Raw genomic sequence first — 23,996 nt, forward strand, 5'->3', positions numbered from 1 at the left:
TTGTTTGCAACTTGTGCTCTACAATGTAAGAATCCTAAGATTTGCTGCCCTAAAGGAATTTGCAACTAGCTGAGTTATGCTGCCCAATGTTGGTGTACACCAGAATCACCTGGCAAACTTGTGAAAATGCAAATTCCTGAACTTCATCACAGAGAATCTTATTCAATGGTTCGTGGGTGGGTCCCAGAAAAGTTGTATTTTTGATAAGCACTCAGGTAGGTCACTTTGAAGCATGTGATCTGTGATCCACAGTTTGAAAAACATCAAGTCAGGGAAACCATAAATACTATATCTAGAGAAATGTCTGAAAGTGTGTAAGTTCAGAATAAGAGGATATTGGTAGAGACTGCGACTGGCAGTGAAGCTCCATGGGTTGAAGACTGATGAAGATGCGGGTCATAAGGGATGAAGGCAGATTGCCTTCTAAATGTGAGGCACACCTGGAATGGTCCAGTGTAAGTGCTGCAGAACCGGTTGGTAAGAGCAACAAATTGTGCAGTAGGCTTGTGATTTCAAAACGGTAAATACTTTCCCAAAAAGCGCTTGATGCTGACTTATTCCAGCTGAAATATGAAAAGGCTAAGGCTCAGAAATCACACAATTGCTGGACCTAAACTGGCCAAGAAAGAAAAAAGAAATATATTCCATAATATTTCAAAGATTTGTCAAAAGTTACTGTACGTTCTGTGACAGCCACTATATTATCACTCATAATTGTTCTGATACCTAATTCAGGTAGAGAAGTAGCAAGATAAGGGGTGTGTGTGTGTGTGTGTGTGTGTGTGTGTGTGTGTGTGTGTGCATCTGTGTGCCCGCTATGTTTATAGACTTACATTTATTATTTTTTAAAGCCAAGATGTAGAAGGAAGTTTGGTTAAAAACCAGTGATTCAGCGACATCTATAAACATTTGCTCATCCCATTAGGGAATTATGAAACTAGCTATATCTGCAAGAAAACTATCAAAATCAATTTACTGGTGTTAATGGCAGAACACAGGGCTATGTTCTTGCTTCACTAATGTCTATCATTTACTTTCCAGTAATGGACTGGTAGCTTTCAAAGCCCAGGTACAGCTCAGATTATATTCTGCGTGAGATCACAAAAGCAAGGTAATGGTGGTGAGTATTTGAAATTCCCTGCGTACAGACTATTGCATGTTTCTAATAAAAATAATGCACAGGCTTCTCTGAGCCATTATACCAGTGCTGTGCTTCACTCTGTTCTGTGTCAACTGCCCAAAGACAGCCTTAGTGAGAGCTCATAGTTTAATTCACATAGAAGATTACCTGCTATTTTGGTAAATGGCTTATTCTGCATTTCTTTTGTTATCTGGGTTATGTAATTTCTTACCACACTACCCAATGTCTAGCCTTGCAAAGAAGTAGTTATTCAATTGGCAAGAGCTAGTGCTGATGGATGGTTGAAAAAAGCTGCTCTCAAGATATGCCATTACCTAAAAGCAGTAAAATAATGCGTATGTTACTTTGGTGGTTATTATGGGGATGGGGATGAGGAAAGGTGCACCATCTTATAAGTAAAGTGAATTTAATGTAATTATCAAGACATATAATAAAATGGTAAAACAATATTCTAAACCCACAGCAGAGATTCAGAAATGTAACAAAAAGCAGAAGAATCCATTATGATGTTCCTGGTAGTGGGCAGTGGGGGGTTATTTGCCCCAAATATCTAATATTAGAATATCTAAGACATTGCTGTGGTTAGCTGCATGGTCCCAAGGCATTCGAGGCATGCAATTAAAAGATGCTACTATCTCTAAAGAAAATGGGAGCTAGTGGCAAATATATGCTTTAAACAGGGCATGGCTTGTTCACAAAGGGATTTGGCTGTCTGTAAAAAAAACACATAAAAAGAAAAGGTAAGAAATCAAAAAATACCTAGAAACAAATGACAATGACCCAAAACCTATGGGATGCAGCAAAAGCAACTCTAAGAGGGAAGTTTATAGCAATACAATCCTACCTCAAGAAACAAGAAAAATGTCAAATAAACAACCTAACCTTACACCTAAAGCAATTAGAGAAAGAAGAACAAAAATACCCCAAAGTTAGCAGAAGGAAAGAAATCATAAAGATGAGATCAGAAATAAATGAAAAAGAAATGAAGGAAACAACAGCCAAGACCAATAAAACTAAAAGCTGGTTCTTTGCGAAGATACAAAAAATTGATAAACCACTAGCCAGACTCATCCAGGAAAAAATGGAGAAGACTCAAATCAATAGAATTAGAAGTGAAAAAGGAGAAGTAACACCTGACACTGCAGAAATACAAAGAATCATGAGGGATTACTACAAGCAACTATATGCCAATAAAATGGACAAGCTGGAAGAAATGGACAAATTCTTAGAAAAGCACAACTTTCTGAGACTGAACCAGGAAGAAATAGAAAATATAAACAGACCAATCAAAAGCACTGAAATTGAGCCTGTGATTAAAAATCTTCCAACAAACAAAAGCCCAGGACCAGATGGCTTCACAGGCGAATTCTATCAAACATTTAGAGAAGAGCTAACACCTATCCTTCTCAAACTCTTCCAAAATATAGCAGAGGGAGGAACACTCCCAAACTCATTCTACGAGGCCACCACCACCCTGATACAAAATCCAGACAAAGATGTCACCAAAAAAGAAAACTACAGGCCAATATCACTGATGAATATAGATGCAAAAAGCTTCAACAACACAAGCAAGCAGAATCCAACAGCACATTAAAAGGATCATACACCATGATCAAGCTGGGTTTATTCCAGCCATGCAAGGATTCTTCAGTATACGCAAATCTATCAATGTGATACACCATATTAACAGATTGAAGCATAAAGACCATCTGATAATCTCAATAGATGCAGAGAAAGCTTTTGACAAAATTCAACACCCAATTATGATAAAAACTCTCCAGAAAGTAGGCATAGAGGGAACTTACCTCAACATAATAAAGGCCATATATGACAAACCCACAGCCAACATCATTATCAATGGTGAAAAACTGAAACCATTTTCTCTAAAATCAGGAACAAGACAAGAATGCGCACTCTCACCACTATTATTCAACATAGTTTCGGAAGTTTTAGCCACAGCAATCAGAGAAGAAAAAGAAATAAAATGAATCCAAATCGGAAAAGAAGAAGTAAAACTGTCACTGCTTGCAGATGACATGATACTATACATAGAGAATCCTAAAGATGCCACCAGAAAACTACTAGAGCTAATCAATGAATTTGGTAAAGTATCCGGATACAAAATTAATGCACAGAAATCTCTTGCATTCCTATACACTAATGATGAAAAATCTGAAAGAGAAATTAAGGAAACTCTCCCATTTATCACTGCAACAAAAAGAATAAAATACCTAGGAATAAACCTACTTAAGGAGACAAAAGACCTGTATACAGAAAAGTTTAAGACACTGATGAAAGAAATTGAAGATGATACAAACAGATGGAGAGATACACCATGTTGTTCTTGGATTGGAAGAATCAACATTGTGAAAATGAGTATACTACCCAAAGCAATCTACAGATTCAATGCAATCCATATCAAAGTACCAATGGCATTTTTCACAGAGCTAGAACAAAAAAATTCACAATTTGTATGGAAACACAAAAGACCCCAAATAGCCAAAGCAATCTTGAGAAAGAAAAACGGAGCTGAAGAATCAGGCTCCCTGACTTCAGACTATACTACAAAGCTACAGTAATCAAGACAGTATGGTACTGGCAGAAAAACAGAAATATAGATCAATGGAACAGGATAGAAAGCCCAGAGATAAACCCACGCACATATGGTTGCCATATCTTTGATAAAGGAGGCAAGAATATACAATGAAGAGGACAGCCTCTTCAATAAGTGATGCTGGGAAAAGTGGACAGCTACATGTAAAAGAATGAAATTAGAACACTTCCTAACACCATACACAAAAATAAACTCAAAATGGATAAAAGACCTAAATGTAAGGCCAGACACTATAAAACTCTTAGAGGAAAACATAGGCAGAACACTCTATGACATAAATCACAGCAAGATCCTTTTTGACCTACCTCCTAGAGAAATGGAAATAAAAACAAAAATAAACAAATGGGACCTAATGAAACTTAAAAGCTTCTGCACAGCAAAGGAAACCATAAACAAGACGAAAAGACACCCCTCAGAATGGGAGAAAATATTTGCAAATGAAGCAATGGACAAACGATTAACCTCCCAAATATATAAGAAGCTCATGCAGCTCAATATCAAAAAAACAAACAACCCAATCCAAAAATGGGCAGAAGACCTAAATAGACATTTCTCCAAAGAAGATATACAGATTGTCAACAAACACATGAAAGGATGCTCAACCTCACTAATCATTAGAGAAATGCAAATCAAATGTGCAGTGAGGTATCACCTCACACCAGTCAGAATGGCCATCATCAAAAAATCTAGAAACAATAAATGCTGGAGAGGGTGTGGAGAAAAGGGATCCCTCTTGCACCATTGGTGGGAATGTAAATTGATACAGCCACAATGGAGAAGAGTATGGAGGTTCCTTACAAAACTAAAAATAGAGCTACCATACGACCCAGCAATCCCACCTCTGGGCATATACCTTGAGAATACCATAATTCAAAAAGAGTCAAGTACCGCATTGTTCATTGCAGCTCTATTTACAATAGCCAGGACATGGTAGCAACCTAAGTGTCTACTGACAGATGAATGGATAAAGAAGATGTGGCACATATATACAATGGAATATTGGCCATAAAAAGAAACAATTGAGTTATTTGTAGTGAAGTGGATTGACCTCGAGTCTGTCATAACAGAGTGAAGTAAGTCAGAAAGAGAAAAACAAATACCGTATGCTAACATATATATGTGGAATCTAAAAAAAAAAAAAAAAAAAGCTTTTGAAGAACCTAGGGGCAGAACAGGAATAAAGACGCAGACATAGAGAATGGACTTGAGAACACGGGGAGGGGGAAGGGTAAGCTGGGACGAAGTGAGAGAGTAGCACTGACATATATACACTACCAAATGCAAAACAGATAGCTAGTGGGAAGCAGCCGCATGGCACAGGGAGATCAGCTCGGTGCTTTTTGACCACCTAGAGGGGTGGGGTAGGGAGGGTGGGAGGGAGACGCAAGAGGGAGGGGATATGGGGATATATGTCTATGTATAGCTGATTCACTTTGTTATACAGCAGAAACTAACACAACATAGTAAAGCAATTATACTCCAATAAAGATGTTAAAAAGAAAAGGTAAGGATAGGATTGAGGAAAATGGAAGGTGGCTCTGCTTATGACAAAACGGGTTGAAATCTGTGAGATGCCCTGTGGAATGTGATATAGCTCAGACAACAAGGGGGGAAACAACTCTTCATCTATCTTTTTGCCCTCTTCCAGCCAAGTAAGTTTGAGCTTCGACCCTAGAAGTTACCTCACATTTCACAGAAGTGAAATCCCATTATGACAAGATATGCCATTATTTTAAAAGGTTAGCTATACAAACTGTATTGTGGAAATGCACTCACACAGAAAATCCAAAAACAAGTGTACCCAAATTTACCAAAGTAATATTATAATTGAGCACAGTGTGTTTAGTGAGTCTAAACCGTGATGACACGTCATAGTTGTTAAAAATGCAGCTGCCCACACTGAGCTCAGAGCCACTAAAGCAGAGGGCCCATGTAGGGGCTGGACAGTTCTGTGTATATAAGTTTCAGCACTGATTCTGCTCCACAACCAGGAAAGAATCTCTAGTACAAAATATCAGGGTTTTTTTGTTTTCTTTTTAAAGCATCTGATATTCTTCAAGGCCAGTAACATTGATACATTGTAAAAAGTGTTTTCAAATGCAAGAACCAAATAAATGATTTATTTAAGTTATTTAAGTGAATGAGATATGATTCAGGAGCTGTGAAGGTGGTCCATAATAACATCTTTGGCAACGTAAAAGGCGTGCAAGAAAAAAATTTAAAAGTGAACGAGGAAAGCAGAGAGAGAATTTAGTATTCAGGCGAGGGCATCATAATATTCAGCTGATGACCAGAACTACAGTGCTGAGTCACTATTTAAATGTGTTCAGTCCCTCTCTTCTAAGGCTACAGATCAGTCATCTAGAAACTTCATTTATAAAGAAACACTTTCTAATAATAATAGTAATAATAACTCACACTTACTTATTTTAAAAAATCCTCTCGGAAGTTCTAGGAGGCAAGTGCTATTATTATCTCCATTTTTATAAGTGGAAGCTAGGGTACTGAGACTTGCCCTGGTCCTGACCCGTCTACACCACAGCCTCTCTCCAGTGCCTGGTCCGAGGGCCGCACCCAACCCCCCACCCCCTAAGACATCCTCCATAAAACGTATCTGCGTCTGCCTGTCTCTCAGGGTACTCCGCTCCCCTGAAAATTCATCAGCAGAAACGGATCTGTGATGAGGCTGATTTATTGCAAGGGAAATATTTGAGTTATCTGCCATTAACCTTTACATCTGAACAATAACATTTTGTGGCAATGCTCCAACCCAAAGGATTTTAGAGTGCCTGCTTAGGAAATATTCTCAGGGAGGCAGGAGGAAGACAGAGCTTGGGGCACACTTAAGACCCTACCCTTTAATTAGGCTACAATTCTAACTTTTTGGAATAATAATAGCTGTTTCCATTTTAAATTGCTTTACAAACTCTAAAACATCTTCATTTAATGCACACCCTATTTGACCCTCATATAATTCTATGAAGGTAAAATATTTCTATTTTATAGGTAAAGAAGCCAACTCAGAGACATTAAGGAGATGGGGTTAGCAGGTGCAAAGCAAAGACCTGAACCCAGGCATTGTGACTCCAGACACTGTGCTCTTCTCATGTCTGCCTTCCTAGGCATGGGGGTAACTCTAAGAGCCCAAGATGCACACAGTTTGAGATCAAGCACCAAGTTGTTGTGCTAATGATGTAGTGTCAGGAACCCAGAGGGTTAGCTCCTGCCAACAACTCCAGCACAAAAATTTTCAGAACACCCTGAAGTATCCCTTTTATTTCAGTCTCTCACCTATTTGAAGTATATGTTGACATGCAGAAATTCTGTTATAAAAACTGTGGTGGAAATCCTCCCCATTCTATACCTTTGAGCGTGCATAGGCTACTTTTTGATTAGAGCTGGTTTTTAAAGGCCTAACTCGGAGCTCAGTCCCCACAGAACAGTCAATCACATTCCAAGATCCACTCTTTCCCTCTTAATCCCTGTTGAGCATCTCGTGGTACAGACATGACATCTGTGCTAAGGGCTTCCTGGTGGAGGTGACAGGATGGGAGTATAAACCCCACGACCTCTGGGGGGGATTCTCTACGGCCCTGATCTCAAAGTGCCTCCCGGACCATGAGCTTTAGCATCACCTGGGGACTTGTTAAAAATGCAAATGCTCCCGCCCCAGACCTCCTGAATCAGAAACAGCAACCTGCTTTTAACCGGCTCTCCACGTGACTGTGTTGTAGACTAGAGTTCGAGAATGACAACTCTGCACTGATTGCTAGAAACCATCAACCTCAAATTTAACAGATACTATTTTTAACTGTAACAATACTGGTGTACTACAAAATCGGCATGAAAACGATTCCTTACCTCAAATTTAACAGATACTATTTTTAACTGTAACAATACTGGTGTACAACAAAATTGGCATGAAAATGATTCCTTACCACACGCCCACATATCCACTGGCTTTCCATACGGATCTTTGCGTAAAACTTCTGGAGAAAGATATCCAGGTGTGCCAGCAAAACCTAGGGAAAACAGATGTTAATGAATTAAAACCAACTTGACAAAATCAATATGAAATGGCAAACTATGGAAGAAACTTCTTTGGGTTTATCTGTTGATCTGTTTGTCAAGATAAAACAGGCTCTCAGAGAACTAAAATAATGTTGGATGAGTTTGTCTCCATAGCAGTATCAACACTAACCTGCCCTGCTTTGTAGCTTATTAGAAAAAACACATCTTTCTGCAGATATGAAAGCCAATCTGTTGTGCTGCACAGTGTGTGGACTTCAGGCCATTTGGTCAGCAGTTCTGATTCTTGTTGATGTGTGAGTTAAAACTAAACCTGTGAAAAGAATCAGAACAGCCTCCCCTACACCTGGAAGGAAATTAGGAGAAAATTGAAGATAGGGTTACAACCTTGCCAAAGATGATACTTCTCATGGTACCTACATAACTTTATTATGAGAGGTATTCACCTATAAAAAAGAAGGACCCAAAATGTGGATCTGGGGGACAAACTTAAAGAAAATTTTCAGTAAATATTTTTGGAAGTGAGGTGGTCTGTACAGGGTGGGGGATGGCACTGAGAGTAACTGAGGAACTCACTAGGAGAAGGAATGAGTCCAAAATACATCCAAGAGCTCACTCTGTATTAATAAATAATCAGTGTGTACTTATAACTGGCAACTAAAGAGAAGACTCAGGAATATTCAGATGAATCACTGTTGAACAAGTATCAGCTAGACTTTTAACTTAAGGGATGCGGTATGAGAAATTAGATGGCCAAAGAAAGTTTCCTATTGTATAAATCAGTACGTCCAATAAGGTACACTTAAATGACAATTTATAGCTAGAATTTAGAGTAAAATATTTCTTATTTCTGAAAATAATGGTTTTCAAATAAAAATATATACTTAAAAAAATACTGGGCTTCCCTGGTGGCACAGTGGTTGAGAATCTGCCTGCCAGTGCAGGAGACACGGGTTCGAGCCCTGGTCTGGGCAGATCCCACATGCCGCGGAGCAACTAGACCCGTGAGCCACAACTAGTGAGCCTGCGCGTCTGGAGCCTGTGCTCCGCAACAAGAGAGGCCACGATAGTGAGAGGCCCGCGCACCACGATGAAGAGCGGCCCCCACTTGCCGCAACTGGAGAAAGCCCTCGCACAGAAACAAAGACCCAACGCAGCCAAAAATAAATAAATAAATAAATAAATAATAAAAGGAAATAATGGCCTGAAATGAAATTAAAAAAAAAAAAAACCAAAAATAACTATTCCTATTTGGAAGTTTTCTTTAAAGGCATACGAAAACTGGAAACTGTTCTTTAAAAGGATATGTAATCAGGAATTCCTCTGACTACAAATCTCTGGTGAAGCACCTTATATATTTAACTGCAACGCAAAGTGTCCAAGAAAGGAGCTTTTCCCCCATCTCCATGATAAATTTGTACCTAAAAACAAGCATATGTATAACAGCTGGTTACTTCTTTGAACAAAATTACATTAGAAAATGAGGCAAAGGATTTGGGATATCACTTTTCCCCCCATTTTCATTACTTTTCCTTTCCTTGTTGGGTTTAGAGGAGGGCGGGGTGGACAATGAGAAGGAACTTCCAGAAAAGACCTGTAGGTTGTAGTTAAGCTTTGCACAGACCACAGTGGATCCACTTCTACCTCAGACTTTACTTGATAGAAACGTTTGCTCACTAGCTGTGAAGTAGAAAGAACTACTGGGCAACAGTGGTGGTTCCCCTGAGTGAAGTTCAAGGAGTACCTGCAGGAGAGACGCGGAGTCCGCTCTCCTAAGGTAGGGTAGGCACAGTAGTTTTCAAGAGCTACCCAGTGCTTCTCACTGCCATATACCTGCTCTCTCATTCCAACCAGCCCTCTCTCACTCCTCCCAAATTGAGACACACAGGGAACCCAATGGGAAACCAATGCCAAAGACCAGATCAAAGACCGAGGTCCCAGATGGCACTTTACGTTCCTTTACCATCTGGTTCTCCCCTTCATTCACCCAACATGACTTCTTTCTACTTCTGAGCACTTAACCTAAAAATCTCTTTAAGGTCTCTTGAAGATAAACTTCTCATGCTCACCCTTAATGATACTTTTTCTGTTCCTTGGACCTTCAATTTTTTTTTCTACCTTTACTCTAACAGAAGGTGGCTCTAAATTATTTCCATGTTAGAGATCTCTTTAGCTAACTACAGTTCTCAGTGGTTCTTTCTTACTCTGAATTTTGACTACCCTTTTATATTCAATCTGTACCCTCCTATCTAGAGTTGGTAAACGTTAATATATGTCTTAAATAACTCAGTAGAATACCTGGCCTGGAGCAGGAAATGTTAATGATATTGCATCTAAGTAGAAAAGATAGGGAAATAAATCACTATGTAAGAAATGCAACAACAATCTTAAGTGTAAATTATTACAAACCTCTTCTGGAGACTACAAATGCTAAGAGCACAGCTATCATTTGAGCAGTCAGTGGGGTCCTTACTCCTAAGAATAGTGAGGCCTACATCTAAATGCACGAACATTAAAACAGTGCACTTACGCCACAATGTGTTCTCATGAATACAGAAATACTGAGGGTAAGATAAATTAGGTCTTCTTTAGCAGCAGATTAAACTCCTAAGAATCTAGTTTATGATGATATATGCTATCAACAGGAAATTTAATGAGAGCTTGCCTTCTTTACAGACAGCATACGTTTCTCACTCTGAAAAACCAATAGGAAAATCAGTACAGATCAAACAAAGAGAAAACAGAATTACTTACAGTTGGAAATGTATCCACTGCAACATACTGCCATTAAAAAAACCCTTAACTTTAAAAAAAAGAGAAATAATAGCAACCAAGAAAATAATTCTTCCATGAAGTAAGATCATGGTAGTTATCCTTTTTTCCTAGCAGCAACAAAAAAACAGAAATGTATTGAAAAGAGCATTCCCAGTCCCACAGGAGAAACAGGCTGTTCTCTTTGGTAAATTTCTAGCCTTCCTAACAAGTATGTTATAGGGTGTTACTTCTAGCCTTTTTGGCTAGTATTCAAAGAGATCAGGGCTAGAAAGACAGAAGAAGTAACATGGGAAAAACAAACACTGGAACTCGAAAATGAGAAAAAAATAATCAAACACAATAGACAGCTTCTATAATGGCTTGTATAGTTTTATTTTTCTTATTTGTAATAGACCTCTCACATTTATTGAAATAAAATTATGTAAAAGCCTGAAACTCTGGCTTTATACATAATGAAGAAAGAGTTCTGCTCTTTTCTTATTAAAATAAAAAGGTTCCCCACTCAACACTTAGATTTTAAAAGATAAAATTAATCAAACACGTGAGACTACGGCAGATGATACTGAATAAATATCAAAACAAGTCATTCATACTAAAATATGCCTTTACTCCTAAAACCTAAAATATATCACACAATACCCGCAAAAGAAATGTAGTACATCATATGCCCACTTTTCCTTCACTTAGGTAACCATGAGGATTCACTTGAACTTGTAGAATAAACTATTCTTTAAAAAAAAAAGCTTAAAAAGAGCTAAAGAAAAAAATATAAAAGAAACAAGTATTCTCTTAAGCTTAGAAACTGTGTTTCTATACTTTTGAAATGCTGAATTTTCTTAGAACTTATAATGCACCTCTTAAAAGTCATTACCCGAATAGCTACCTTAGCAAGAACTTAACTGATTTCACCATACTAAAGAGAAAATGGGAATTTTACTCCCCATCTGTCGTTGTTTCTCTAGGACCAGCTTGCTATGAAAAATGAATTATCACAATTTGAAAATTTGTATACTTTTATATGGATGTTATTGCTTTCACTAGCCTGATATTTAGTCATTCACTCAACAACTTTCACTTTGTAGGCCAAGTACTGTGACATGTGTTTCATTCCAAGATGGTTTTGAAAACTTACTAAACAGCTTTCATAGCCCAGGCATTTTCCAATGCTCTACTTCACTTAGTCTCATAACAGCCCCATAAAGGAGTGTTTATTATCTTCATTTACAAAAAGGATACTGACCTCACAGAGTTAAAGGGACTTGCCCAATGGCATGTAGCTATTAAGAATCAGAGCCAGGATATCAGCTGAAGTATTTTCATTCAAAAAGCAGAAACTTTTTACTACACACAGTCCCTCAAACAGCTTTTGATCTAGCAGAAGAGATAAAACATAGAGCCCCAAGCAAGAGAGATTTCAGGAGCTCCACTCCAATACTCTTGTAAGCATCACCCAAGTTGTCGATGTTAAATTGGAGCCTTGGTTCTGGTAATAAGGCTTCTGGCTTATTCCTGATATCCAATCATCATCTTGTACACAGTTCTGGCAGTTACATCCCTGAGCCTAAGTCCCTCTTTTGGTATCTCGTGAAGAAGGGTGCTGCTTTGCTCTAGAAAGGACTAGAGTCCTGTCTTTGAACCCAATTTCCGGGACTCTGATTTCTTCTAAACAGATTCCCTTTAAAGTTCAGGGTTCCTGTCCTTTCTGCATGTTACCTGTAACTTGCTTTCTACTATATACTCCTTAGTTCAAGCTGTCTTCATGCATAATTTGAACTACTGCATTAGCCTAACTGGTTCTTTGCCTTCAGGCTATCCTTAAAGCCATCCTCCACATTGCTACCAAAATCAACATTACTTAACATAAACCCAATTATGTCCTTCTCTACTTAAAATTTTTCACCAGATCCCTGAAACTTCTAAGATAAATGCCAAATCCTTCAAAAGGACATAAAATCCTTTCCTAATTCATCAACTACCACGTATCTCAGTATACTTTATACTTTAGCTATAACAAACATTGTTATTCCTGAAATTGAAAAAAATTGTTCTATGCCTCTGAGATTTTGCATGTGCTGATCCCTCTGTCTGGAATGCCTTTATCTCCTTGCCTACCAGTGAACAAAACTCCCATTCAGCCACTAGGAAGGCAGAAGCCTTCCCCCAATCACTGAAACTTTCCCCAGAGGCAGAATTTCATAATTCTTCTCTTGTGCTCTAGAGCACCTCATGCGTGCTTCTGATACAGGTGCCCTGACACTGCATGCTAGATACTTATTGATATAGAAGTATGAGCATCTCAAGGGGCAGGACCTCTTAATTTATGTATCTCCAGTGATCTGCTCTGCCCATTTCTGTGATAGCCCCGCTACTTCCTGTTGGACCCCAACTCCTGTTATTGTATATTCTTTATGTGTCAACCATACTCTTTCCTACGATAAAAAGATGTTTCTCAATCTCAAATTTACAGAACTAATTCTAGGTCCTACCTTCTTTCAGTTTGCAGTTAAAAGGAACAAGCTTATTTATATGTCAAAATATGACACACCAAATGCCAAATTTGGAGGTATTAAACTCACCTGGTAGGTAAGGAGAGCCTGAATGTAAAAGGCAGTATTAAACTTGAGAAGAATCACCGACAAGGATAATGGTCAGGTACTACTGAAACAGGACAGGCAGCAGAAAATGAGGTCCTGAATTAGGCTGCCTTCAGAGAAGACAGGCAAGCCTGCCTCACCAGTCACTCTCATTAACTAGCTGGGGCAGATCAGAGAGACACGGTGAATCCTGGGAGCTCTGTGTACATTTTAGTACATGTGTATGTTTAGGGATACAGAGAAGTATTTGCACAGAAAACAAAAGAAGTAAAGCACTTATTGAGCTCTCTTTGTATTTGTTGTTGTTGTTTAGAGGAAAAGCAATTCAAAGTGAAGGGTGTTTTAAAAATTTAATCTCAATACATTGAAAGTCAGAAAAGAAGTAAGACTGAGGCTCTCAGAGGTTATATTTTAGGACACTACGTGAAAAATGGGTTAATATTGGGAAATGGCAGAAAGAGAAGCATAAAATCAGTGGGTGAAATCATCTCTTTCGGCTGAATATCGAAACAATCCATACGCCTGGTTAGAAATACTATAATTTAAATTTGTTTAATCTCTTCCTTAATTGCAAGGAAATGGAAATTTCATCATATAGAAGTTTTGAAATTATCAAAATTTTAGAGAGGAAACTGGCACTTTGGAGAAATAGAAGATGAGATGAAACACACACACATATATAGATATATAATATCATATATTATATAAATCTCTATCTATATATATATACTTTATATTTTTAAAACTTAAATTTGCTAATCACAAAATACGTAAAATATTCTGCAAGTATTTCCGGAGTACCTACTATTTACATAGGCGTTTTTAGCATCAAGTGAGGCTGTATGTGAACAATCAATGTCCTCTCAAATACTCTTTGAATATTACAATCCTCCTATTAATTCTTAGAACAGAATCCATTTTTTTCATCCATCCTTTAAGAAAAAAGTCTATGTGTTATTGCTCTTCTATTCCCTTAAATTATTTTTAGATTATATATCCTTTAATGTCAGTAAAATCAGGTACATATAAAGGTCCAATATCTTAAAATTAGTCAAGTTGTCAGAATGAACATTTCCATTCTATTTTAGTTAGGAAGTGTGATCTGACTGGAGCCAGAATAGTACAAGCAGCATGAGGTAGAGAGATTCTACTCACCAAACCACGCCTGCTGGTCTCCTTGAACTTCTATGGCTAAGCCAAAGTCTGCCAGTTTCACAGCTGCTCCCTTGGATTTGCTAGCTAAAAGCAAATTCTCAGGCTTTATTTAGAAAGAAAAAAGAGAGACTGAAGTGAGAACCTATTTTAAGTGACTATTCAAAACTAACATTTTATAAGGTTAGGAAAAAAAAAAAGGCATGCACTGTCCTCTCTCCCGCAGACTGTCATTCCTAAATCCCAGGGAAAATATGGTTAGAAAATGATAACCAATGACCATGTGTGCAGGCTTCAGACAGATGCCTAAGTGTACTGGAGAGATACTGGGCTGAAGAGAGAATACGCTTGGGGAGCGATCAAATGAATGGGAGCACCTGTCTTGACCTGCTCACATGCTTCCAAGGGCTGCTTGAGGTCCAGACTTGGCCACGGACATTGGCTTTGAAGCCTAACAGAGCACAGACATTTTCAGCAGAAGGAAACTTGGCAAAATGATAACAAGAGTTGGACCAATCTACAGACATTTGGCAAATGAAACTGTGCAAATTAAATCCTAGTTGACTTCAAGAGTTTGGACCCGAATGCAGTGATTTTGATTCCTCAATGTTTCCAAACAATTTCTGTACAAATTTTGGAGTTTTATTCTGAATTATGTATTAAAATTGCTGTCTTTAAGAATCTGTTTATTCTTAAAGGCAGTAAGAGTCTACTACTATTTGCCAAATGTTATAGTTGGATTTTTTTCTTCATAAGCCAGTTTTTAAAAACATAATTTATATGTCTTCAAAGTGTGATTTAAAGTATTACTTATATATTTATTTTCACATCTCAGAATACTATAAGAAAGACACATTTTTATTTTCTTGGGTATTTATCGTTACTCAAGGACTGATAACTCAGTCTTGGAATAAGGCTGTGCCTACACCACTGTTTCCCAACCAGGGCATCGAGACACATTGGTACTTGGAAAATAAGCACCGTGGCAAAGTCTTGAATTTCCATGGACTGCCTTTGTGGGTTTTAAGGAATGAAGGGAAAAGATGGTCAGGAAAAGGAGGCTGATTAATACGTACAGTAAATCTATCATCCTTAGCTATGTGGATGAACGTATGTCTGGATTGGTACGTATATTTGGGAGAGTGGTTCAACATCTTCTTACCTTGGGATAAGACCCAGCAAATTTAGAGGTGTGTCTCAGACTGAAAAAAGTTGGGAAACAATGGACTCTGCAAGTGTCAAAACGACTGTCTGAAAAATCTAAAAATTCAGTCAGTCAAATTGGTTTTGTTTATATGTTGACAAACAACTAATTTCAATTTTTTTTCATGAAATTGGCTACTTTTTTTCCTTACTGAATTAGTCAGTTCTGTTGGTTGTTTTGACCTTGGGTAAACACAGCCTAAACCAATATTTAATTTATTAATTAAGCCAGCCATGCAAATTAGCAAAGACTCATAACCAGAACTCAGAAGAAATCAGGTTAAGTCTACAAGAACTAGAGTGTAGGCAGGTAAGTTTTAATCAAGTACCAGACTTCTTCGGGCTATTGCTTCTCACTGCCATCAGATTCATCACTGTTATGACAATTGGTAATTGTAAGGAAAACGTTGTAATTTTTTAGGGCTGATAGGGTTTTTACCTCAACACTAAATACATGTTAATTTAATTTCGATGTTGGGATGACGAGGTCTCAAGTATATGGAAGATCTTCGTACTAAAATAACTTTTAGTAAAATCTAACATCTGACATTATTTGGAACTCTTGTTCATCTATCAATATACTATAGTATCTAACCATGCTATATCATCAATATTTGACATTTTATTTTCACAACTAAAGTTTATGGTCCACTACACTCATGTACCTTTTACTTTAATTAAGAAGTGATTTCCAGCTATTCATTTATGGAATAAATGACTTGGAAAAAACCACATTAAACTGTAAGTGATAGTTTATTTCTCTGTAACCTTCATGTTCAAAAGCATTGAGATGTCAGAGAGCTCTGCTAATACACATCTGTCCTAATTTGTCAAGCACAGACTCATTCAGGGAAAGAGTTCCAATCACTTTAGAAATCACAATCATTTTAGGTCTTTCAGATCTCAAGTGAGCAAATGCCAGTGTCATCAGTGAATAAACAATTTAATGTGCTTTTATTCTTATCAATAAATCAAAAAGTTCTGGGCAGTGCTGTGTGCATTATGCCCTTAAACACCAGGTATCTGCCAATTCAGAAGAAAGGGAACACCTTAGAGTTTTATCATGCATGGCCTCTTGAATGACTGGGGCAAATATTCATACCTAGAGACGACCTAGAAGACCTCTCTGTAGGGCCTTGTGAGTCATCCAGGAAATAATAAATCCATCTGGATCAGTGTTTCACCTTATACCCGTGAAGACTGTTCAGCTGCAGTTATGCACAGGAAAAGGCACATCTATTTCAAGGTTACTGTATAGATTTAAAAATAAATAGCACTGAAATGGCTTCATGTTTAAGCATATCTTTTAGGCAAACCTAAAATATAGAATTATGGAATGCAAACTGAAAAATTAGGATGATTACTGACTTTATTAAAGGATTATTTGCTTTATAAAGAAACATTAAAAATATCACACACATTTGACTTATATACAATTCTTTGGAATATATTTGTTTGAATAATCTTATTACCATGTTCTGTAAGGATATGGAAGGCTTCATCACCAAGAATTTCTAAAGCAGCATTTAAACCAGGGCACTACACAGTTATTCTGATTTTCTTTAACTACTACCATTCATATGGCCTCCAACTTAAAAATATACTGCGCTATAAAAGTTCACTGGCGGGCTTCCCTGGTGGCGCAGTGGTTGAGAATCTGCCTGCCAATGCAGGGGACACGGGTTCGAGCCCTGGTCTGGGAAGATCCCACATGCCGCGGAGCAACTGGGCCCGTGAGCCACAACTACTGAGCCTGCGTGTCTGGAGCCTGTGCTCCGCAACAAGAGAGGCTGTGACAGTGAGAGGCCCGCGCACCGCGATGAAGAGTGGCCCCCACTTGCCACAACTAGAGAAAACCCTCGCATAGAAATGAAGACCCAGCACAGCCATAAATAAATAAATAAAATAAAATAAAATTTAAAAAAAATATTAAAAAAAAAAAGTTCACTGGCAAGTAGGTTAGTTCAGATTATGAATGTCCACAGAAATTAAGATAATATGTGGTTGTATTCCACAAAAGCTGAAACAGTAGAATCTCTCACCTAATCAGTGGCTACTTCTTTAGAAAGGATGACCTTTACATTCTTCACTGCTAATATTCTATTATTTTGATTTTCTAAAACAAATGAGAAAGGTGAGATCAGAAACTCAGGCCTTCCAACACAACTATGGTTGATCATGGGGCACAGCACTATGAGAGAAACGGGCAGCACAATGATCTAGAAAGAGGGTGAAGGCCTGGATTTATTTCCTGGTCCTGACTGTTATTAACTATGTGGATTTGGGCAATTTAGACTCTTGAAGCTAATTAACTAATTCTTCATCTCACAAATGAACATTATAGATATATATTTTATCTCAAAACAGTATATATAAAATTATAAAATCCCACTGGATTTAATCACAGGGGCTCGTAAGGGACATTATATGCGTTAGTGATTAGCTATTATACTGCAGTGCAGCTGGCCATTTCAATGTGCATAACATTGAATATCTGTAATGAATGCTCATGACTTGAGAAATGTCTGTATTTCTAAATTAAGTGCAATCTATTATGTTAATATTTACACATTGAGATTATCTCTAAATTCTTATAATGCATCACTGTTTAGGTTGGTTTTTAAATAGATTCTACTGACATTCTCACACACAGGTTCCCTCCCCACCCCATTGCTTCCTAATGATGCAGGATTTTCCACGACATCTGGTCTTAGTGTCAACAACCATTTATAGCATATCAGCTGTAATGAGCAGCAACTGTTTGCAAGTTTTGTTCTGTACTTCCATATGGATACAATGGCAACTACTTCCATTGTGATTTGGGATTTTCTTGAAACTGTCCAAGTATCTCAAAGTACCGAGGCAACTTGCTGGAATCACTTTCAGAACTGGAAGAGACTTGGGAGATAAAATCATTCAAACCCTTCAGTTTGAGGTAGAGAGGTTCAAAACGATGAAGCAAGGACTTGAGGCCAGATTTCCTGATCCCTTCCTTTTAAAAGACATGATACTGAGGAAGCTCCTCTGATGGTACAAAAATCATTCATTTTCAAAAGGTAGTCTATTCAGCAGATATTTTTAGGAGAATTTAAAGTAGTCAAAAATATTTATGACCCATAATCAAATAAAACAAGGGGAAACTTATGAAAAAGACGTAATTTTGATTTTGCTTCTCAAAAATCTCATAAACACATCATGAGGATTTCTAAATTAGCATGATCTTTTTTTTTAAAATTTATTTATTTATTATTTATGGCTGTGTTGGGTCTTCGTTTCTGTGCGAGGACTTTCTCTAGCTGTGGCGAGCGGGGGCCACTCTTCATCGCGGTGCGCGGGCCTCTCACTATCGCGGCCTCTCTTGTTGCGGAGCACAGGCTCCAGACGCGCAGGCTCAGCAATGGTGGCTCACGGGCCTAGTTGCTCCGCGGCATATGGGATCCTCCCAGATCAGGGCTCGAACCCGTGTCCCCTGCATTGTTAGGCAGATTCTCAACCACTGCGCCACCAGGGAAGCCCTAGCATGATCTTTATTAAGGAACTGATTCAGCAAAGGCGATGATCATCTTTAACATTAGTCACATTAACATCTTCAACATTAGTGATATCACAGATTTATCTGTGCACATACGTGATATCTATCTAACCAATGAAACTCAAACATTTGGAAATTATAAGGGTAGTGAAATCATGTGTGTTTTACTTTTTTAAAAAAGCAAAACATTTTTAATGAATATTATTTTAATGAATATTATAAAGCAAGTTATTAGTTTTATTATTCTATATTATTTGATGCTTACATTCCCTTGGATATTAGCTTTTAAGAAGTAAAATTGTCTTTTAAAATTTCTTTCTTCTATTGGAAAGTCTCAATATTTCAACATGAAGTTAATCAGTCAGCGCTTTGGTGCATTTTCAGCCTTTGCCAAAGAAGGTGTGAACAAAGCTCCTAGAAATCAACTAAATGAAATTTTGCATGAATTGAAAAGCCTGAATATCAGGCTCGCTCATGCACACGGTGGAGGTCCTTTTGTGCACGTGGTACAAGTGACTTTTGCTTTTATTTTCACATGGCATGGATACCTGAATTTATGTACTTAGCACGGGGAATTTCTAGCTGATGCATGCACGGTGAGTTTGTGATGAGGAAGTACTATTTCTATCATCGTGCATATATGAGCAAGTTCGTAAGAATCACTCAGTATTCCATTCCTGTTTCTTGATTTGCCTCTGGATTATCAGCACACACTATCAAGTAGCTTGAAAGAACCCCATTGGGGGGGCTTCCCTGGTGGCGCAGTGGTTGAGAATCTGCCTGCCAATGCAGGACACACGGGTTCGAGCCTTGGTCTGGGAAGATGCCACATGCCGCGGAGCGACTGGGCCCGTGAGCCACAATTACTGAGCCTGCGCGTCTGGAGCCTGTGCTCCGCAACAAGAGAGGCCACAATAGTGAGAGGCCCGCGCACCGCGATGAAGAGTGGCCCCCGCTTGCCACAACTAGAGAAAGCCCTCACACAGAAACGAAGACCCAACACAGCCATAAATAAACAAAAATAAATAAATTAAAAAAAAAAAAAAAAGAACCCCAGTGGGACTTCCCCAATCAGCTGTTTCTCCACAGCCTGACATACACTAAGTACTCCATAAAGAAATACTAGAATGACTAAATGAATTATGGAATCTGTCACATGTATAGTTTGTTTCTAATATAGCTAGACATACATTATGCACAAGTGATGTGTTCTTTAAACATTTTTTTAAAAAGATGGCTCTGAGAAAAGTGGAATAATTGTGATTTTATAATTATGCTAAATGTAGAATTAATTCACTATTTGATATATCTACTACCCATGGTGACAAGGATTTACTGAATGCTTGTCAGAGTCCCAGAAAATGAATTCCTTTCTTTTCTGGTCATACATTCGATTTTATTGACATTTCTATGAAACTGTTAAAAATCCCCCCAAATCTCCAGAATTACTATCTTCATTTAAATATCTATATCTATTCAACTATCTATCTATCTACCTACCTATCACTCTCATATCCATCTACCCGTCTAATGATTTTTCCATTAAACACTGTTCTTCAGGAGGTAGGCTTTAAGAAAGACAGTATTTTCCACTTAGGCAATTCACTGGTGCTGATTTGTTGCTAAAAGATTCAGTTGTATGTATGAAGCCTCCTATCCAGATAGCTGTTCATGAAGTAGTTTAGTAACCATTTCTGATACACTCCGAACTGAAGAAATCTTACTACTTTGTGTGAAATATGGTTACTTGAAAAAGCACAGCTATATAACTGTCTCCTTTGACTTACTTTCCTTTGTCAACTGATTCACAGAAATTGTATTCTCCCGGGTCTTAAATGAGACAACACATCTGACTTGATATGCCTTTATTTTCTGTGACATCGAGAGTTGTCATTTGTTACTGCAGCCTCTTTTTGACCTAATATATTTTTGGATGCAGTGCTTGTCTGATGTACTTCCTTCTTTCTGGGACGCACAGAACAGATACATTTTCCACATATATTTAAGTGATCTTTAATTCACCAGCCTGTACGTTCCATACATACAAGGTCTGTTTTTGTTTTGCTCTGTAATATATGCCCACAGCCCAGACAGGGCCTTGGTAGGTGCTCAAGAAATGTTTGATTAATGTTTGTTCTTCTCTTTTGATACCTGAATTTTTAATCAGCAGTTCACAAATATCCAACACCACTCTTCATAAACAATCTATTTTTAAGCACTCCAAAGTGATTGTCTTGATGTGGCCTAAATTAAATGTGGCAAATCCATTTCGTTCTTCTCGATGTCTCAGTTTCCAAAGGCTGTGGACAATGCCACTTTACTGATTTTCTAAATAGGACATTTTTGCTTTTTGTACCAGTCTTCTGTCAAATTATGCTGCCCTCCTACTCTACATTAAATCTTAAATATGCCTTATTCTCTTATCCCTAATGATACAAATTTTGTATAGCTATGAAAATCCATAGGTGGGGATTATTTTAATCCCTTGACTCACTAAATTTAGACCCATTTTCCCAAATAATTCTTAATATTGCTCGCAAGATTATTTTCCCATCATTGTTTTGAACTATTCTTTGATCTCTATAATGGTTTTCAATTCATTTATCTAAATGAATTGAGAAGTGGTAGTGATTAAGCTTGCAGACCCGGGAACCCAACTGCTTGGGCACAAATCCTGTCTTGCTAGCTGAGTGACCTTGAATAACTTCTTTTACTCATGGTTGTTAAATCTCCCCTTAGGTAACATGGGGATGGTCATAGTGCCTTCCTCATGAAGTTGTTCTGAAGATTAATATGATGATACAGTGCAGGGTATACAGTAACTGCTTGATAAATGGCAGCCGTGGCCATTTTTATTATTAAGGTTCTGCTTTGATTCAAACCCTCTCAAAGACTAGAGTCATATCCCTGAACTATAGTCCTATAATTATGTTAGCACTGCTATATGTCCCTAATATTGCTTGAATCTACATCAATTGGCCTGACACTGAATGCACCTTAGACAAAGGTAGTGGTCCATGTATCCAATGGATACTGCCTGGTGCTGACTGACATGCTTCTGTTATGCCAACATCCCACCACCCTGAACTTTCTCCTGTTGTTGTTTCTGCTGTGCCTGCTGTGCCTTAGCCTTGTCTCTAGGTCTCGGTAAGTTTCCATCTGGTGGATTCTACTGTCTAATAAGCCCCCAAGTGTGGCAGTTATTCAAATATTCAAACCGAGATCTATATGCTATCATTGTATCAAAGAGGATATGCTTATCCTCTATTTCATTCAACATTAGTTAACATACACAACAATCTGTTTTATTCAATGTTGTCTTTTATATTATAAATGTGCTTTCGGTTGAACTTTATTCATTCCTAAATTAAAGGACTATGCTGCAAGTATTAACAAGGTGTAAGGTCCCACATTAGGTACTGTAAAGGAACACAATATGTTAAATAGCTATTATCCTAGGAGGGATTTATAAACAAACTGTACAGTACTCCTACGCTCACAGGTGTCTGTGATAATGATGAAAAATGTAATACTTCCTGCATTTTTATCTCACTGATATGGACAAATTAAACTGCATGCCTGTAGTGTACATGAATTAACATATGAATCATGACAGGGAAACAAAAATATATGGCCCAATAGTAGTAAGGGCAATATTTTGATTAAAGCCTGATAATAGGTTTCAGCAGTTGATCTTTTTCATTTTAATATATTGGTAAATATGCTATTGCAAGTTGTATACTTATCAGACTATGCATGGTGGGTATAAAAGACACAAATCAAAGGCAGTGACTGAGCACACTTAAGGTGTGCATAAGTTGTCTCTCACGCACAAGTTTGGGCCTCTCTTAGTATATTTATGTCATGGTCTATTGAAACAAGCATGAGAACTAGACTCAACTGAAGTTTATCCAAGTCAGCAATTTGATAGAGACTAAGACAATTATAGAAATTATAACAAGCTCTATCAGAAGTTCATCTCTATCCTCTCCTAAAATCAGAGTAAGAATAGAAAGCAAAAACACTTTTCTCCCTTGCAAGAAATCTGATGGGTGATGCAGCAGGCTATTTCTTTTAGTAGTAGCCTCTCTGGAAATCACCTGCCTGAGTTTTTAATTAGTGACTTTAGCTCATATGTCAGAAAATATATTTTTCTTCCCCACCCACATCCTAGGCTCACTGCCATCTCTGATTAAAGTTACAGTCTTTGGGGACTTCCCTGGTGAACTAAAGAAAGCCCATGTGCAGCAACAAAGACCCAACACAGCCATAAATAAATAAATAAATAAATAAAAAGGAAGGAAGGAAGGAAAGAAGGAAGGAAGGGAGTTCCAGTCTTTGAAGAGCTCTGCTGAGTTTGGACACTTACAAAAGTGCAATATCATGACCTCACAAAATATATTTTGAAAGTCATGGACTAGAATTCACATTTTTCATCCTTGGCTTTTAGAGTATACTTATAATTACATAAATGTAGTAAAATGTTTCAAATGATAACTTTATTAAATAGCAAAAATAATGTGTATGTCTAAATACATTCACTTAAAAAGGAAAAGTAGCACTGTGAGTTCTAAGAAGTAACAAAAAGGGGCACTGTCTTTACATGGCTAGTAAGGAATTTTTGAGGTGATTGCCAAATATATGGATTTTCACAGGAACATATTATTTTTCCTTTATCCTGATGGGTAAATTTGGTGTTAGCAGATGGACACAGTCCTATCTTGGTTCTCCAAAAGAACAAGTCATTAACCTACTTTTCCTTTAGACATGCAAAGCTCTCAGACTCAAACTGAAAATTAAAGGAAGATTCTAGAAAACTAAGGCAATGTTTTGCTTACAAATCACATCTTCAAGTAACTCACTGTGGATCGTTAGAGATATATTCTTGTAGAACATACTAAATGAATGGAAACTACAGGTTTACAATTAACTATAACTAGAGAAGACTAGAGAAAC

At 37.7% G+C, this 23,996-nt stretch overlaps 1 protein-coding gene across 17 annotated transcripts in view; it reads right to left on the reverse strand.

The window, feature by feature from the left end:
* Nucleotides 1–23,996, reverse strand: part of CAMK2D (calcium/calmodulin dependent protein kinase II delta) — a 281,455-nt gene that overhangs the window by 54,054 nt on the left and 203,405 nt on the right. For all 17 annotated transcript variants that reach the window (XM_028168705.2, XM_057546259.1, XM_057546254.1 and 14 more), the window contains exons 7-8: nt 14,309–14,411; nt 7,694–7,777 (exon numbers count right to left, since the gene is read on the reverse strand). In XM_028168705.2, the coding sequence (XP_028024506.2) occupies nt 7,694–7,777; nt 14,309–14,411 (187 nt within the window). The remainder of the gene's footprint in view (nt 1–7,693; nt 7,778–14,308; nt 14,412–23,996) is intronic.

Source organism: Balaenoptera acutorostrata, chromosome 5, assembly GCF_949987535.1.
Source record: "Balaenoptera acutorostrata chromosome 5, mBalAcu1.1, whole genome shotgun sequence".
Lineage (NCBI taxonomy): Eukaryota > Metazoa > Chordata > Mammalia > Artiodactyla > Balaenopteridae > Balaenoptera > Balaenoptera acutorostrata.